This window comes from Mastomys coucha, unplaced genomic scaffold (genome assembly GCF_008632895.1).
Source record: "Mastomys coucha isolate ucsf_1 unplaced genomic scaffold, UCSF_Mcou_1 pScaffold23, whole genome shotgun sequence".
NCBI lineage: Eukaryota > Metazoa > Chordata > Mammalia > Rodentia > Muridae > Mastomys > Mastomys coucha.
This window is the reverse complement of record NW_022196906.1, coordinates 92,639,059-92,655,573: the sequence shown is the minus strand read 5'-3', so window position 1 is coordinate 92,655,573 and position 16,515 is coordinate 92,639,059. Positions and strand designations below refer to the sequence as shown.

Here is a 16,515-nt window from a genome sequence, read left to right as displayed (position 1 = left end):
GGACAGCCTGAGCTACCATTTGAGATCTTGTCCACAGCTGGGCAGTGGTGGTACACACCTTTAATACCCAGCAGAGGCAGGCAGATTTCTGAGTTCGAGGCCAGCCTGATATACAGAGTGAGTTCCAGGACAGCTGGGGCTACGCAGAGAAACCCTATCTCGAAAAACCAAAACAGAAAGAGAGAGAGAGAGAGAGAGAGAGAGAGAGAGAGAGAGAGAGAGAGAGAGAGAGAGAGAGAGAGAGAGGTTATCCACATATAAAATTATATCCCCACCCAGCCAAAAGAGAACCACTAATTAATCTCTGTGGCATAAATTCCCAAATCGGGTTTTTATTTCTGTTTTTATTAGCTTATTATGTAATTCAGTTATCTGGTCCTTACTACTAAACATTTAGCTTCTCTAGGAGTTGACTTTTTGCAAGTATTAAATTTATTTTATGTGTATGGGTGTTTTCCCTGCATGTATGTCTGTGCATGACATGCTTGCAGTGTCTACAGAGGTCAGAAGAAGGGGTTGGATGCCCTGGGACTGGAGTTTCAGATGGCTGTGAACTGAGTGTGGCACTGGCTATTGAACCTGAGTGCTCCTGAAAGAGCAACCAGTGTTCTTTTTCTCTCCCCCAACCCCTTTTTGTTTTTTTCAAGGTCAGGTCTATGTCACAACCCTGGCTGCCCTTGAACTCACAGAGATCCACATGTCCTTGCTTCACAAGTGCTGGGGTTAAAGGTGTACCTCTCTCCCAGCCAGTGTTGTTGATTGGGGGTTGTGTCTAACCCCATGAGTTTTGACTTTTCAGACTGGCAGTGGGCATCATTGTATTTCTATCTCTGTGCATGTGTGCCAGCATTCCAGTTAAAGTTTTACTATATTTCCCTGCAGATGTTATGGAAGCAAGTTCACAACTACCCAATGTTTAACCTCCTTATGGATATTGACTCCTATATGTTTGCATGTGTGAATCAAACTGCCGTGTACGAGGAACTTGAAGATGAAACACGAAGACTTTGTGATGTCAGACCTTTTCTTCCAGTTCTCAAACTAGTGACTAGAAGCTGTGACCCAGCAGAAAAATTGGACTCAAAAATTGGAGTTCTTATAGGAAAAGGTAACTCATGAGTTTTCAGTATGAAGTGTTAACTTTGTCTTTCTTTGTTCTGTGTATTAACATGTAAGTATGTCTTAAGGCATCATTATCAATGTGTAGTCCATGGACTGATACATGTTCAGGGTTTGAGAATAAGGTCTGTGCAGAACTGAAGGCTGAATGTTGTGACACAGCTCCGGCCTTGTGATGCTGCCTCTGCACCCAAGGGCCTGCATTTCATGACCTTTTCTTTACTACTGGTTTATTTTTATTTTAGACAAGTATTAGTCTTCCATTAGTGGTAAAGAAATCTCAGGTAATTTGAGAAATTCGCCAATACCTGTCTTATAGAATGGCCCAGATCTGTTTCTGTCTCCCTGTGTAGACCAGCTGAGGTCTTGGATTGCTGTCCACCGAGAGTAGTCATGTGTTCCTTTAATGCAGCACTCTGTGAGGTAGAGGCCAGACTAGTCAGCACAGCACCTTATAGACCTGCCCAGTGATACATTGTGAGACCCTGTCTCAAACACAGACAGGTTAAAATTGCTTCCTCCTGCCTCAGCCTCTTGGGTGCAGATATTAGAGGCATGCATTCCCTTTCTTGGCTGAGAAACCCTTTCCTAATAGATGATTTTTATCTTTTATGAACTACCTATAAACATCTCCTAATATCAGCTTATTTTATATATAATTATTTACCAATTAAGACCATAAGTTGATTAATGTTTCTATAAATTAACTCATGTTCTTGGCAAATTTTTGCTCTTTTTACTGGTTATTTTTAATTAGAAGTTATCTTCATATCAAATATATATCCACAATTTCTTAAATTATTTCTAGGGACTGAAGGTGTCACTCAGTTGGTAGAATGCTTGCCTAGGATAGTGAATCCCTGAGCCCCATCCAAGCAAGCAAACAATAATGGGCATGGTGATTCATGCTGGAGTGGTCAGGAGTTCAAAGTCATCCTCAGCTACATGGCAAGTTGGAGGCACCCAAGGGCTACACAAGACCCTGTCAAAAAAAGAGAAGAATTTCTGGAGGAAATTAAGGACACAGAGGAATTAATTCTCTCTTGCCATAGAAATCTTAGCAGACAAGATTTAATGTCTGTCAACATCATGCTTTAGAGAAAGTGCTGATCCGACTTAGGAACTACGTGGGGTTGCTAAGGGCAGGGCTTTGAAGATTAATCCCAAATCAGAAGGTCTCTGGAGCTTTTTCGATTTGATTGACTACCTCCTTGGGTGAGATTAACTGTGGTAGCATAATACAGTGCCACCTCCTTTAAGTTAGCTTTTCTCTGGGGCAGAAGAAAGGTGCTTAGCTAGCACCCCAATTTTTTATTACATTTATTATCTATTTGGGTAAGGGTATTTGCTTAACTCTCTCTGTCTCTCTCCATCTCTCTGTCTGTGTCTCTGTCTCTCTGTCTGTGTCTCTCTGTGTCTGTCTGTCTGTCTCTCTCTCTCTCTGTGTGCGTGTGTGTGTGTGGTGTGTGTGTGTGTGTGTGTAAGTCATAGGACAAGGTTTTTGCAGGTTTTCCACCAAGTACATTCTGGGGATTGAACTCGGGTCTTTAGGCTTGGTGGTCAGCATCTTTATCCACTAAGCCATCCAGTAGACCCAAACTTAGCTTACTCTTAATCTCAGATGTGGATTAACTAGCCACACTAACTGTCCTAAGCTTGATTAATTTTAGCAAATAAAAATATAGGAAACACAAATATTTCATAGGATATTGGGCTAAACCTGTCTTCAGGATTTATCTACAGTGTAATGGAACAGTGCTGTCCTTAGGTCTCGCAGCCTTCACCCATCCAGTACAGTGCCAGCGTGAATATAAAGCAAAAGAGTATATTTCATGCACTATCTTTTGACTTACTGCATCTGTGTTTTGTGTAATGTGCTCTGCAAGTTGATCAGGAAATAAACAATATTTATAGCACAAATTAAGCAGTTTATATGCTCAACTGTTTATAAATATTGCTTCTTAGGAGATCTGGCAATTCTTTAAGATCACACACTGAAAGTTTTTATGTAGAAGTCTGTGTTTCAGAGCAAGTCTTCACTGTTCATACCTAAACAGTCTGCAGTTGGTGCTGTCCATAGTGACTGTAGCCAGGGCTGGGTGAGGTCATGCCTCCTGAGAAAACAATAAACAATTACTTCAGTTTAACTTCAGGAACAAGGTTGCTCCCTCCTCTGCCAAAGAAAACAATAGAACTTTTACAGCAGAAAGGCCCTGGGCAGGCTAAAAATACCATTTCCTCCAGGATGGTGTGCTTGAGATTTCTTTACTGTTTATTCTAAATAATTATTTACTGGGTTGGTCTTTGTGCTCTGGCTGCTCCCTCCCGTGAACGGGCATGCTTCGATGCGTAGCTTTCCACAGCACCCAGTAAAGCAGACTCCCAGGCAGACATGTGCCAGGCCCTGAGTTCAATCCCGAGCACCATCACTACTCAGTGCCCCTCCCTCACCAGGTCTGGGTTTTATTCTGTTTGAGACTGGGTTAAGTGTCTTGCCCAGGCTGGTTTCCAACTCTTGGCTTGATTGAGCCTCCCACGGTTGTACTCACTAGTGCTGGATGAGACTGGCTACTTGCCAGCTTGCCTGCCAGTCTGTAGGACTATAGTAACATTTTTAGTGTGATCATAGGGTTTTCTTGTGCCTTCTAAGTCTAATATTGCATATATGTCACGCACTGTTTTCTATCATTATCCTAAAAGAAAGTATACAGAAAATTAGGCTTAAACTTACTTAGCTTAAGTTATTAATGGCGTTTGTCCTCTGTCAGTGTTAGTCCTAGGAATCAGTCCCAACCCCTCATGAATGCTATGCAAGCTCATTGTCACTGAGACATTCTCCAGTCCCAAATTTTTGTTTGTTTTTTATAATTTTTGAAATTTTTAAAAAATTATTCTGTCTGTCTGTCTGTCTGTCTGTCTGTCTGTCTGTCTCTCTCTCTCTCTCTCTCTCTCTCTCTCTCTCTCTATCTATCTGTCTATTTATTTTTGTTTTTTTGAGACAGGGTTTTTCTGTGTAGTTTTGGCTGTCCTGGAACTTACTCTGTAGACCAGGCTGGCCTCAAACTCAGAAATCCACCTGCCTCTGCCTCCCAAGTGCTGGGATTAAAGGCGTGCACCACCACTGCCCAGCTTATTTATTTTTTTAAAAAAAACTTTATTTATTTTATGTATTGAGTACACCATCTTAGAAGAGGGCATCAGATCCCATTACAGATGGTTGTGAGCCACCCTGTGGTTGCTAGGAATTGATCTCAGGACCTCTGGAAGAACAGTCAGTGCTCTTAACTGCTGAGTCATCTCTCCAGCCCAATTTATTTTATTGAAAATAGATTTTTTTTCACATAATATAATCTAATTTGTCTCTCACTCCTCCCAGTTTCTCCCTACCTCCCTTCCCATTCGGAGTCACCTCTTTCTGTCTAGTTTGAAAACAAAAAGGCATCTAAAGGATAGTGATAAATAAGATATATAAGATAAAACAAACCAATCAGAACAGGGGAAAAGCCAAGGAAACTCACTTGTGACCACCCAACCCTGCTGGGCTTTTTAAAAGGCTCTGACAGGGTGTGAGACAAAGAACCTCCAAAGATACAGTGTCACTGACTTTGGTTTTTTGTTGGCCATTTACTGCTGGGTATGAAGAGTAGTTTGTTAGCGCCTGAAGAGATAGATGGCTCAGTGGTTCCGAAGGTCCTGAGTTCAAATCCCAGCAACCACATGGTGGCTCACAACCATCCATAATGAAATCTGATGCCCTTTTCTGGGGTTTCTGAAGACAGCTACACTGTACTTACATACAATAAATAAAGAAATTTTTGGGCTGGAGCAAGTGGGGCCAGGGAGAGAAGAAAAAGTGTCTAAAGACAGCTGCCATGTACTTACATAAAGTAACTAAATAAATCTTAAAAAAAAAAAAAAGAGTAGTTCCTTAGGCTGGAGAGATGAGAGCCCTGACTGCTCTTCCAGAGGCCCTGGGTTCAAATCCCACAACCACAGGGTGGCTCACAGCATCTGTAATGATCCGATGCCCTCTTCTGGTGTGTCTGAAGACAGCTACGGTGACAGTGTACTCATACATATAAAATACATGTCTTTAAAAAAGAAAGGAAGAAATAGTAGTTTGTTTCCTCAGTAAGACTTCCTTGTAGAAAACTTTTTTCTTTCTTTTTGTTTTTTTGTTTTTTTGTTTTTCGAGACAGGGTTTCTCTGTGTAGCCCTGGCTGTTCTGGAACTCACTTTGTAGACCAGGCTGGCCTCGAACTCAGAAATCCGCCTGCCTCTGCCTCCCAAGTGCTGGGATCAAAGGCGTGCGCCACTACTGCCCAGCCGAAAACTGTTTTTTTCATTTGCAATTGGTTTTCAAGTGAAGATAGCTCTAGGTTAGGGATGGGGGCATGTGTGCACTTCTCCTTTCAGCCATAGCATCCCATCTGGTGTAGACCTGTGCAGGCCCTGTGCAGGCTGCCCCAGTCTCTTTGAGTTCTTCTGTGTGTCAGTCTTACTGTTTGCAAAGCCTTGTTTCCTTAGTGTCTTCCACCCTCCCACCCCCCCTGCTCTGACACTCTTTCCACCAGGTTTTCTCAAGTTTTCCTGAGTCCTGAGGTAAGGGATTTTAGAGACATACTGTTGAGGGCCGAGTGTTCCTGCACACTGTCAGGCTGTGAGGTCCCTGTATTTGTTCCCTTCTGCTGCAGGAGGAAGCTTTTTTGGTGATAGCTGGGCATGGCACTGACATGAGTATAGCAGAATATAATTAGGAGTCATTTTATTTCTACATTCCTTTAGTAGAACAGTAGTATTTGGTTTTCCCCTAGGTCCTTGGACTTTTTAGGTACAAGTTTTTAGTCACCCAAGCAGTGTTGGGTATGGGGCCCATCTTATGAAGTAGGCCTTAAATCCAGTCAGATAATGGTAGCACGAGCTTGTGCTGTGAGCAGGATGGAGGCCATTATAGGTTGTTGGGTTTGTAGCTGCTGTTCACCCTCTCCTTTGGCAGACCTGGAATGAGCTTATGTAGACCTTACTGGTCTTAAATTTGAGATCTTACTACTTTAGCCTTCGAAATTCCTCAGATTACAGACACTTGCCACCCTGCCTGGCTGCTCTTCCCTGATTTACTACATCATCATCATCATCATCATCATCATCATCATCATCATCATCATCATCATCATCATCACCACAAAAATAATAATTGTTTTTAAAGATAAGAGTGTTATTTTTCCTTCTGGATGCCCAGAGCTCACTGTGTAGACCAGGCTTGTCTTGGGCTCATGGAGCCCCACATGCTTTTGCCTCACAAGTATGCCACCACACTTAACCTTAGTCCTAAAATTTAAAGAAAAATTAGACTTTTGTTGTTGTTTTATAAATGTGTGGATTTGTGCATGTAGAGTGCTTGTGCAGAGTCTGAGGACAACCTCAGGAAATTGCTCTTCCCCCTCCTCTCTGAGTTCCAGGCATTGAACGTCCCGTCCGCCCTGTGCAGCCAGCACTTACCCACCATCACACTTGCTCCAAAATTTAATTTAAAAGATTTTTTTTTTTTGCATTTATTTATGTGTGTGCTTGTTAGTGCACACATGGAGGTCAGAGAACAAATTGTAGGAGTCCATTCTCTCCTTCCTCCATGTGATTTCTGGGAATCAGCTTGAGCTATCAGCCTTGGCATCTTTACTTAAGTATCTTTTACTGAGCAATCTTGCTGGCCCCCAAACTTCATTTTTGAAAGATTTTTGCAGTGGTTCTCAAAACTCATAAAACATTACTTTATATAAAGAATATACTTAGCCCAGGTGTGGCCTTTAATCCTAGCACTGGTGGGTAGAAGCATCAGAGGAGATCTTTTGAGTTCGAGGCCAGCCTGGTCTACATAGCAAGTTCCAGGACAGCTGTCACTACATAGAGAGACCCCGTTCCAAACAAACAATAACAACAACAAAACACTGAGCAAATGCTTGTACACTCAGACCTTAGGGGGCAGAGACAAGAGCATCCTGGAGACTTGTGGGCTACCTACTCTGGAGGGCAGAGGAGGGGCTGAGAACAGTGTATGAAATGGTCTGTTGGTCCCAGCCTACATATATGTACACATATGTGCATGAACTCTTACATACATGCATTAAAGAAGACGTCATTACCAAATCAACAGTGATTTTGCACTTAGTGCATGTTGGATACTTGGAATTGTAGCCATGTTGAATGGGTCTCATGGTGGGAAATAATGGATCAGTAGGCAGACACTAGACTGCAGTGGATGCACTGCCCAGTCACAGAGGGCTGTGGCAAGTGCACTGGTAAGTCGAGCGAGGCTGCTCTGGAGTCTGATTCTAAACAGGTGCTCATGAGGAGTTTGTAGATGAAGGGGTTATAGGAAAGTGAGCAAATGGAGTGGGATCTGGAAGATGGCCTTCTCGAAGAAGAACAAGAATTGATAGTGGTTGGTGAACAAGGCCACTAGGAGCAGCAAAGACTACTTAGGTATATAGTAGCCAGAGTAGGGAGAAGTTGGAGACATACGCCTAAGCTCTTGGGACCCCCCCTCCTTCCTTTTCATGTGTCATTATAACAAAGACAGCAAGAGGCAGCCTCACTCAGGACAGCACTGCTTTGTGGTGACCAGTGCTTGTCTTGTTGTTTCACTTGGTCATTGTTCAGACCCAGTAGTTATACCATTATCTCTCAGATCTTGTGAAATGTCGAGTTTGAAACACATGGCAGATACTAAACCTGCTATGATGCCTTAAATTCCATCTGTATTTTTTTTGTTTTTTGTTTTTTTTAAGATTTATCCTATGTGTATGAGTACACTGTAGCTATACTGATGGCCGTGAGCCATCATGTGTGTGGCTGTTCTCCGGCCTTGCTCGCTCTGGCCCAATTCACTGTAGCTGTCTTTAGATGTACCAGAAGAGGATGTCAGATCTCATTACGGATAGTTGTGAGCCACCATGTGGTTGCTGGGAGGTCCGAACTCAGGACCTTCGGAAGAGTAGTCAGTGCTCTTACCTGCTGAGCCATTTCGCCAGCCCCAGACCCTGGATGTTAATCCGTGTAGAAGGAATCATCCTATCTTTGCTAAGCTGGAAATTTCTTTCCTGATAATATAACAGAATGGGAAAAGTTATAAACATTCACACGAGAAAACCTCTCCAAAGAGAACAATGACATTTGAGAGGCCTGTTAGCTGAAAGCTGTGAATTGGGATACTACAGTCTTAGCTGAGAGCCAGGTCCTTTGGAGTTCACTGTAATCTGGGCTCTATGAACATCATCTTGGCCCAGATAATGGCTTGGACTCTCATCCCACTTCTGTTCCCCGGGACTTTTTTTTTTTTTAAAAGTTAAAGAATGGGTATTTGGGAATGTGTATGGGAGTTCAGGTGCTAGTGGAGGCTAAGAGGGGGCATCAGATTCTCTGGAGCTGGAGTTATAGGTGGTTATGGGCATTACCTCTGTCCCCAAAGTAGGGTCTGAGAGCAAGCTTGGGCCTCTGCAAAAGCAGGGTACACTCTTAGCAACTAAACTATATTCCCCAGCTCCACTCTAGGAAATTTCCTATTGAATTGAAATGGGAAGTACCACGGTCAGCTTTGCACTTGGGAAATCTTGTGCAGACTGTGTGTGAAGACTGTAAGATTCGAGAGGTTAGGCTGGGAGGCCATCCACTGAGTGTAGACACGGGAGATTAAATCTCACAGCCTGAGGTTGATTCCCGGTACCCACATGGTAGGGGTGGTAGTGGCTCCCACAGACTGTCTTTTAACATGTATGTGTGTGTGTGTGGGGGGGTACATGTGTGTGTACCTGTGTCTGTACCCTTCCACCAAATCAATAAACATGTAACTTAAAAGTTTTCCACTAAGGAATCTGTGGAATATGTGATAATCACCTGAGGGAGGGATGCTGAGGGCTAGGATTGGGTTAATGGCTGCAGAAACAGACAGGTAGACAATTTGAAGACATGTAGAAGGTATTTAGAGCTGGGCATGGTAGTGCATCCAGCAATCTTAGCAGGCAGGCCACGGCATGAGGACCGCTTGGATTTGAGTTTGAGAGCAGCCTAGATCCCCCCTCCATCCCATCCCAGAAAGAGGTGGTGGACATGGTGAGGAGGTTGGGGTTTGCTGTTGGTGTTTTCTCTTTCCTCTCCTGTTAACCTGTTATCCGTGAATAGAAGAATGTGAACAATGCACTCTAAGAAACCCCCATTGTAGGTGGCATGATGTTAGCCCCTGAAGACTTTATGCTCACAAATGATGCAAAAGTTACTCTTCCCCCCAGTTCTTCATAATGTTTTGTGTTGGATCACATTCATAGCTATCCTGGGGCATATGTGGCTGTTTATACATGCTTGCTGGGGGGTGGGGTACAAATGTTTCTAACAAAAAAAAAAAATCCACTGCTAATTTACAGTAATTTTTTTTTACAGGTGTAAGACTATCCAGGAAAATCTATGACTCTTTTAAAATTCTGTATTATTAATTTCATTTTTATTACATTTTTACTTTTTTGAGTGTAGTATGCCATGACTATTGCCCAGACTGTCCTGAAACTTGTAGTAGTTCCTCTGCCTCCACTCCCAAATTCTCCCTATATTATATTACCTTCATGCTCAGTTTTGATGGTTATAAGATTAATAACCTACCTATATTTCTATATAATGTTTTAAATGTGTGTGTTTTAGAGATCCAACAGCATGTATATTTTACATATGAGACCCATTTTCTCCGTCTTAGTTTATATTTTACATATGAGGCCCATTTTCTCTGTTAGTTTGCCATCTTTCATGGTAGTCTCCTGCCCAGTTTTATCTGCTTGGTAAAAGACAAAATCCAAATTAGTTTGTATTGAAGATACTTTGTGTTTTTTTTCTCTTTCAATTATTTTTAGCTACGAAAAATATAACATATTCACAAAATTTCTTTAGGCCTTCATGAGTTTGATGCCTTGAAGGATCCAGAAGTGAATGAATTTAGAAGGAAAATGCGCAAATTCAGTGAGGACAAGATTCAGTCTCTAGTGGGGTTGTCTTGGATTGACTGGCTAAAGCACACGTATCCGCCCGAGCACGAGCCGTCTGTCCTGGAGAACTTGGAAGACAAACTTTATGGAGGAAAGCTGGTTGTGGCTGTGCACTTTGAAAATAGCCAGGTAGTGTTTGATATAGTATTTATGTAATTCTGTAATGAGCCTCTGATTTTACTGATACTCCATTCTTAGAAGTGCTTCTTGCTTAGAAAGCCCTACTACAAAGAAAACTTGCAGAGTTGATAGACTTAGTTTGTAATTGTGTAGGATTGTCTAAAGTAATAGCCTTTGTACAAACATTTTTGACATGTTGCAATAGTATAAAAATGAGTTGTCAAACCACACTTCTTAATTACCTTTTAAAGTTGTAAAGGAAACAAAACATTTAAAGAGGCATTTTATTTTTACTTTATTGTATGTGTAGGAATGTTTTGCCTGCATATGTGTGTACTATTTGCATGCCCGGTGTCCACAGAGGCCAGATGGCTTTGGATCCTCTAGAACTGCAGTAACAGACAATGAGAGCTGCCATGTGGTGCTGGGAATTGAACCCAGGTCCTTTCCAGGAGCAGCCAGTGCTCTATACTGCTGAAACTTCCCTCTGGCTTCTTAAAGAGATATTTTAAATGGTGGTGGGGAAGCCTAGTTACATGATTCGTCCTTCCTTCCCCTCCTCTTCCTTCCCATCCCCGCTCCTCCCCCTCCTTTCCTTTTTCCTTTTTCCTTTTCTTTTCTTAGTCATGTCTCATGAATGGCCTTTAATGTTTGATCTTCTGTCTCCTGTCCCCATTGCTGGAATTGCAAGTATACATCCTGGCCTGGTTTATACAGCACTGGGATTTGAATCCATGGCACAGCACCTGCCAGGCAGACACTTGGACTGGACCCTCCATTGCTGTTTTATTTGATGTTGTTTGCTTGTGTAGCTCAGAAGTAGGGTATTAACCCAGTGCACACAAGGCCATAGGTTCAAACTCTAGCAGTTCTCTCCCCTCCCCGCCCCCATAGTTGGTAAAATTAGACAGAAGTCATTAATTGATAGGTTAATCAGCAATAAGGTATGAATCTTTTCTTACCAGTTACCAACATATACTTTTTTGTCTGTGTTGCATAGTAGTACACACCTATTATTCCAGAGTCAGAAGCAGGCAAATCTCTGAGTTCAGGACCACCCTGTACTACAGAGTGAATACTAGGACAGTCAGGGCCACACACAGAAACCCTGTCTCCAAAACTGAAAACAAACAACAATAACAAACCAATCCATCATGCTAGGCCTGTGGGCTGCTGCCAAGCTCTACCCCTAGCCCCAGGTTTTGTAATAATTAATTGGACACTATCCATTGACCTCTTACCTGAGAATATACTTCAGCTAATTTTTGGTGTGGGTTTTTTTTTGAAACAAAACAAATGATTATGACATTTAAATAATGTTTGCATAAGAAAACAATGTCATATATATGTATATATATGTTAATATATATCACATTTGTTTTATTTTCATAAAACTATGAGTCTGCTCAAGTAATATATTTTTTAAATGACCAGTAAATATTCTTATTAACAAAGATTCCAAACCAAAGAATAAACTTAGTATACAGGTCAAAAGTATCCCAGCTGGCCCAGAACTCCTGATCTTCTGGCTCTACTGCTTAAATTCTAGGATTATAGGAGAATGCCACTATGCCCAGCAATTTTAGCTGAATATTAATTTTACCTTGGGAGCTGTGATATTCAGAATGCAATAACATTACTTCTAAATTATCAGAGAACAAATTATAAGTGTGTACATGTTTAGCATATAGAACATCTGAGCACAATTGTGTTCTCCCAGCAAATATAAAAACATGTGTCACATTTTCTGCCTTCCCCTCTTTTAGGATGTATTTAGTTTCCAAGTGTCTCCCAATTTGAGTCCTATAAAAATAAATGAATTGGCAATCCAGAAACGCCTCACTATTCGTGGAAAGGAAGAAGCCAGCCCCTGTGACTATGTGTTACAGGTCAGCGGGAGAGTGGAGTATGTGTTTGGGGATCATCCACTAATTCAGTTCCAGGTATGTATAGTAAGTGACTGTCACTGCAGCAGGTGCCTTTACCTTCCAGATCTTTAAGGAAGTGCCTATAGCTGACTGAACATTTGGAACCTACAGAAAATTTTACAGAATTATATAATAAACATCTATCACTGGACCCCGCTCCTAGGTGATTGTTACGAAAGTTTTGGCAAGTGTTTTTTTTCTTCCCATTTATGTTTGCTTTGGACAGTGATTGTGCGTGTGAATATGTGTCTGTATGTTTGCTTTCTGCTGGTGAATTATTTCAGTGCTTAACATTGATTTCCTGCAGCATGGGATCCTAACTGTGTTATGTACAGCTGCTTATTACATTTTTTCAAACATATTTAAGAGTTATATTCTGGATGAAGGAAAAAAAAACCCTTCTTGTTTAAATAGATACTTGTGTTTAAATAGATACTTGTAAGCATCTCATAGAAACAGTGAAGTTGTTTTTTTTTTTTTTAAGGGCTAGCAAGATGACTTAGCAGTAAAGGTGATCACTTGGCTCTGCTGAGGGACGGAGTTTGCTCACAGGATCCCCTGTAAAGGAGGATGGAGAGAACTGACTCTACAGAGTTGTCCTCTGATCTCCACAGTCACCACACATACACAACACACACACACACACACACACATACACACACAACACACACACACATACACACACAACACACACACACATACACACAACACACACACACATACACACACATACATTACACACACACATACACACAACACACATACACACACACAACACACACACATACACACAACACACACACACATATACACAACACACACACACACACACACACACACACACACACACACACACACACACCTTTTAAAAGAAAAGGATTCTTTTAGCTTTTTGTTTCTTTTGTTGTTCCCGGGTATTGAACCCAGGGCCTTCTGTAATTTGAGCATGTGGTTTCCACTGTCTAATTACCTTGAGATTTCTTTACCAGAAGGTTTGGCTTTGTCATCAAGGAGCTTAATATACTGTATTGATTTGAAAACTGAAAGGTGGTTGTTATAGGAGCAGTAAGTGAAAAAGGGCCAAGCTACATACAGGTCTGTAGAACAGCTTAAAGCCTAGGGTGGGTTGGTTAGTTGGCTGGCTTCTGTTCCATTTTGTGGTAGTGTTAGGTCTTTGAGACCAAGGTTCCGCTCTCTAGCCCACAGGGATGTAATCCTGCTTCAGCCTCCAGCTGTTGAGCTATACAAGTGAGTTAGCTATCGTGGGGAGTGTGGAGGTGCCACATGATGAGAGATATCTGTATGAGAAGGAAGTGTTGAAGCCAGCTGTGGCAGTGTATTCATGCTCCTAGCAGTGGACAGGCAGAGGCAAGAGGTCTGGAATCAGCAACCAGTCCAAGCTATTTGATCTCTTGTTTCAAGTGTCCAAAGAGAAAATGGGTTGAGATTCATTTAACAGGTAACAGAATTTTATACTGTCTGTTAAGGTTGTGTCCTCTTGTTTAGGAAGGGGGCTAGGACAGGACAGCTTATGTGCACAGCTCTGGGTAAGTAAGCAATTGAGCTCTGGCTGAGCAGGAAGAAGGAAGGAAGTGCATGGTAAGCAACCTGGAAGCACAAGGCGTCCTCCATCAGGCTAGTATAGAACAAGTTGCATCAAGCTTTGGGTCCATAGAAGAATTTCAGGAATTCATAGGATTTAATATATACTTGTAATCTTAGGCAATAGGAATAGTCGCTTTTTAAAAAATTTATCTTTTGTGGAGCCTCCTGGTTTATGAAAATAAAACAACCTTAGTCTGAAAGACTGGGTAAATGGCTGGTAATGCTTACCTAGAATCCTGTGCTGCAAAGGGCCACCTCAGGCATCCTCTGGAGTGAACCACTTAGACCATTTCTGGCTGATTGGCCAGTGTGTGACTTGGGCATCAGACAAATAGATTTATATTTGGCTCTTAGAGATATGAGGTCTGATTTTCATTGCCACGACCTGTGAAATGGAACTTGGTCCCTTGAAGACTGTTATTAAGAATAACCATAATATGTGTCTCTCTCTCTATTACTAGGTAATTGGGTACTCAATTAACAGTGGTTATTTTATGTGCGTTTTTTGTTGTTGATGGTGTGTTTGATGCTAACAATTAGACAGGGTTTCTTGCACCTAGTAGGCAATGATCTACCTCCAAACTCCATCTTTGGCCCATAAATCTTCAGAGACAGGGCCTCTTGCTCATACTGAGGTAACCTACTGTTTCTTATGCTGACCTCAAACTTGTGTACCTCTGGGTTTAGTTTCTCAACAGTGTACCACAAGGATGCATCACCATGCTGTGCTGTGCTATGATTTTATAACTTTTTCATTTATTTGTTTTGTGTGTATTTGTGTGCACCAGAGTGTGCTTATGGAGGTCAGGGAACAACTTTTGGGAGTTGTTTCTCTCCTACCACCGTGTAGTCAGGGCTGCACATGAGTCATCAGGTTGGTGACTAGTGCCTTTATCTGCTGAGCCATCTAACCGACTCCTGTATTGTACTAGTTTTAACATTATTGTTATATTATATGTATGGGAGTTTGCCCTATGCACATATGTGCACCATGTATATAAAGTGCCCACAGCGGCCACAGTGGCTGCAGGGTTCCCGGGAGCATCCATTCACTGCTGCATCTCCAGCTTTCCTGTGTTGTGATTTTCATTTTTTTGTTTTATTTTGTTTTTTGAGACAGGGTTTCTCTGTGTAGCCCTGGCTGCCCTGGAACTCACTCTGTAGACCAGGCTGGCCTCGAACTCAGAAATCTGCCTGCCTCTGCCTCCAAAGTGCTGGGATTAAAGGCGTGTGCCACCACTGCCCGGCTCTGTGTTGTGATTTTAAATGATTATATTCTTGACACTAAGTTGAGTAACATATACCTATACTGTACATTTAGTATAGTATTGTTCATATTAATTTTCTTTGTTGATTTAAATGATGCCTGAAGATCTCTACCTTCGCCTCTCTTGCTATTGCAGTATATCCGGAATTGTGTAATGAATAGGACCCTGCCCCATTTCATCCTTGTGGAATGTTGTAAGATCAAGAAAATGTATGAACAAGAAATGATTGCCATAGAGGCTGCCATCAACCGAAACTCATCCAACCTCCCTCTCCCTTTGCCACCAAAGAAAACACGAGTTATTTCTGTAAGTTTCCTGTGTCAGCCTTTGGTAACCCCAAAGCCATGTGATTTTCAGTTTGTGTGCTAAGTCTCAGACCCATTTCCTTTGCTCACTTCTCCTTCTGTGAAAATCAACATCTTTGCCAAAAGTTCATCACCATTTACTTGAAAAATAGCTTTTTTTCTGCATGGCATTTTTCGTGCCCCCTCACCAAATACTATCAGATTAGACATTATACTTTATTAGCTTGAGACACAGGACACGAGATATCTGAATAGGCAGTATATTTCTATTTTGTTTGTTTTTCTCAGTCGTGTTTGTAGCTCAGGTCCCCAGCTTGAGGGTTAGAAATCCCCAGCAGCTTATTTCATTTCTGTCAGCTCAGTCTGTTAGGACAGTTTTGGGGATGGCTATGGGGGTTAAAACCAGTGTTCCATTGTGGGTTCAGGCTGGCATGGAACTTGTTTACACCCAAGACAATCATAATCATCCTGCCTTAGCTTTCTGTGTTCTGGAATTACAGATAGGTTCCAACACATCCCCCTTTGCTCTCTGCCTACCTCTCTCCTTCACTTCATTTCTTAGCATTAACAGATACAGAAATCAAGTGACAGTAGTGCTTCATTTGATATTTATGATTTTTGGCGGGGGATGGAGCTCTGGATAGGGTTTCTTTGTGTGTAGCCCTAGCTATCCCAGAACTCTCTGTATTGTAAGCCAGACTTTCCTGGAACTTAGAGATCCACCTGCTTCTGCCTCTGGAGTTCTGGGATGAAAGGTATGCACCGTCTTTCCTGGAAATCTGTGTGGTTCTTACTTGTTAGATCAGAGCTGTTTTCACAGCATTGTGCTGTATGAGAGCTGGAAGACTTCATGCCTAGTTAGGGTTACCATTGTGATTGCACACCACAACCAAGAGCAGCTTGAGGAGGAAAGGGTTTGTTTGCCTTACATATCCTGAGTCATAGTACACTGGGAGAAGCCAAAGCAGGAACTCAAACTGCAGGAGCCTGATGGCAGGAGCTGATGCTGTCCATGAAGGAGTGCTTACTCCTCATGGCCTGCTCAGCCTGCTCAGCCTGCTTTCCTGTAGAATCCAGGACCACCAGCCTAGGGGCAGCACTACCTACAGTGGCCTGGATCCTTCCACAGCAATCTAGAAAAAGCACC

The 16,515-nt window shown here is 42.1% G+C and overlaps 1 protein-coding gene across 2 annotated transcripts in view; it reads left to right on the top strand.

The window, feature by feature from the left end:
* The window catches only part of Pik3cb (phosphatidylinositol-4,5-bisphosphate 3-kinase catalytic subunit beta), a 106,810-nt gene that overhangs the window by 38,970 nt on the left and 51,325 nt on the right, over positions 1-16,515 (top strand). For both annotated transcript variants that reach the window (XM_031346283.1, XM_031346284.1), the window contains exons 4-7: positions 883-1,108; positions 10,048-10,271; positions 12,029-12,205; positions 15,199-15,369. In XM_031346283.1, coding sequence (XP_031202143.1) covers positions 883-1,108; positions 10,048-10,271; positions 12,029-12,205; positions 15,199-15,369 — 798 coding nt within the window. The remainder of the gene's footprint in view (positions 1-882; positions 1,109-10,047; positions 10,272-12,028; positions 12,206-15,198; positions 15,370-16,515) is intronic.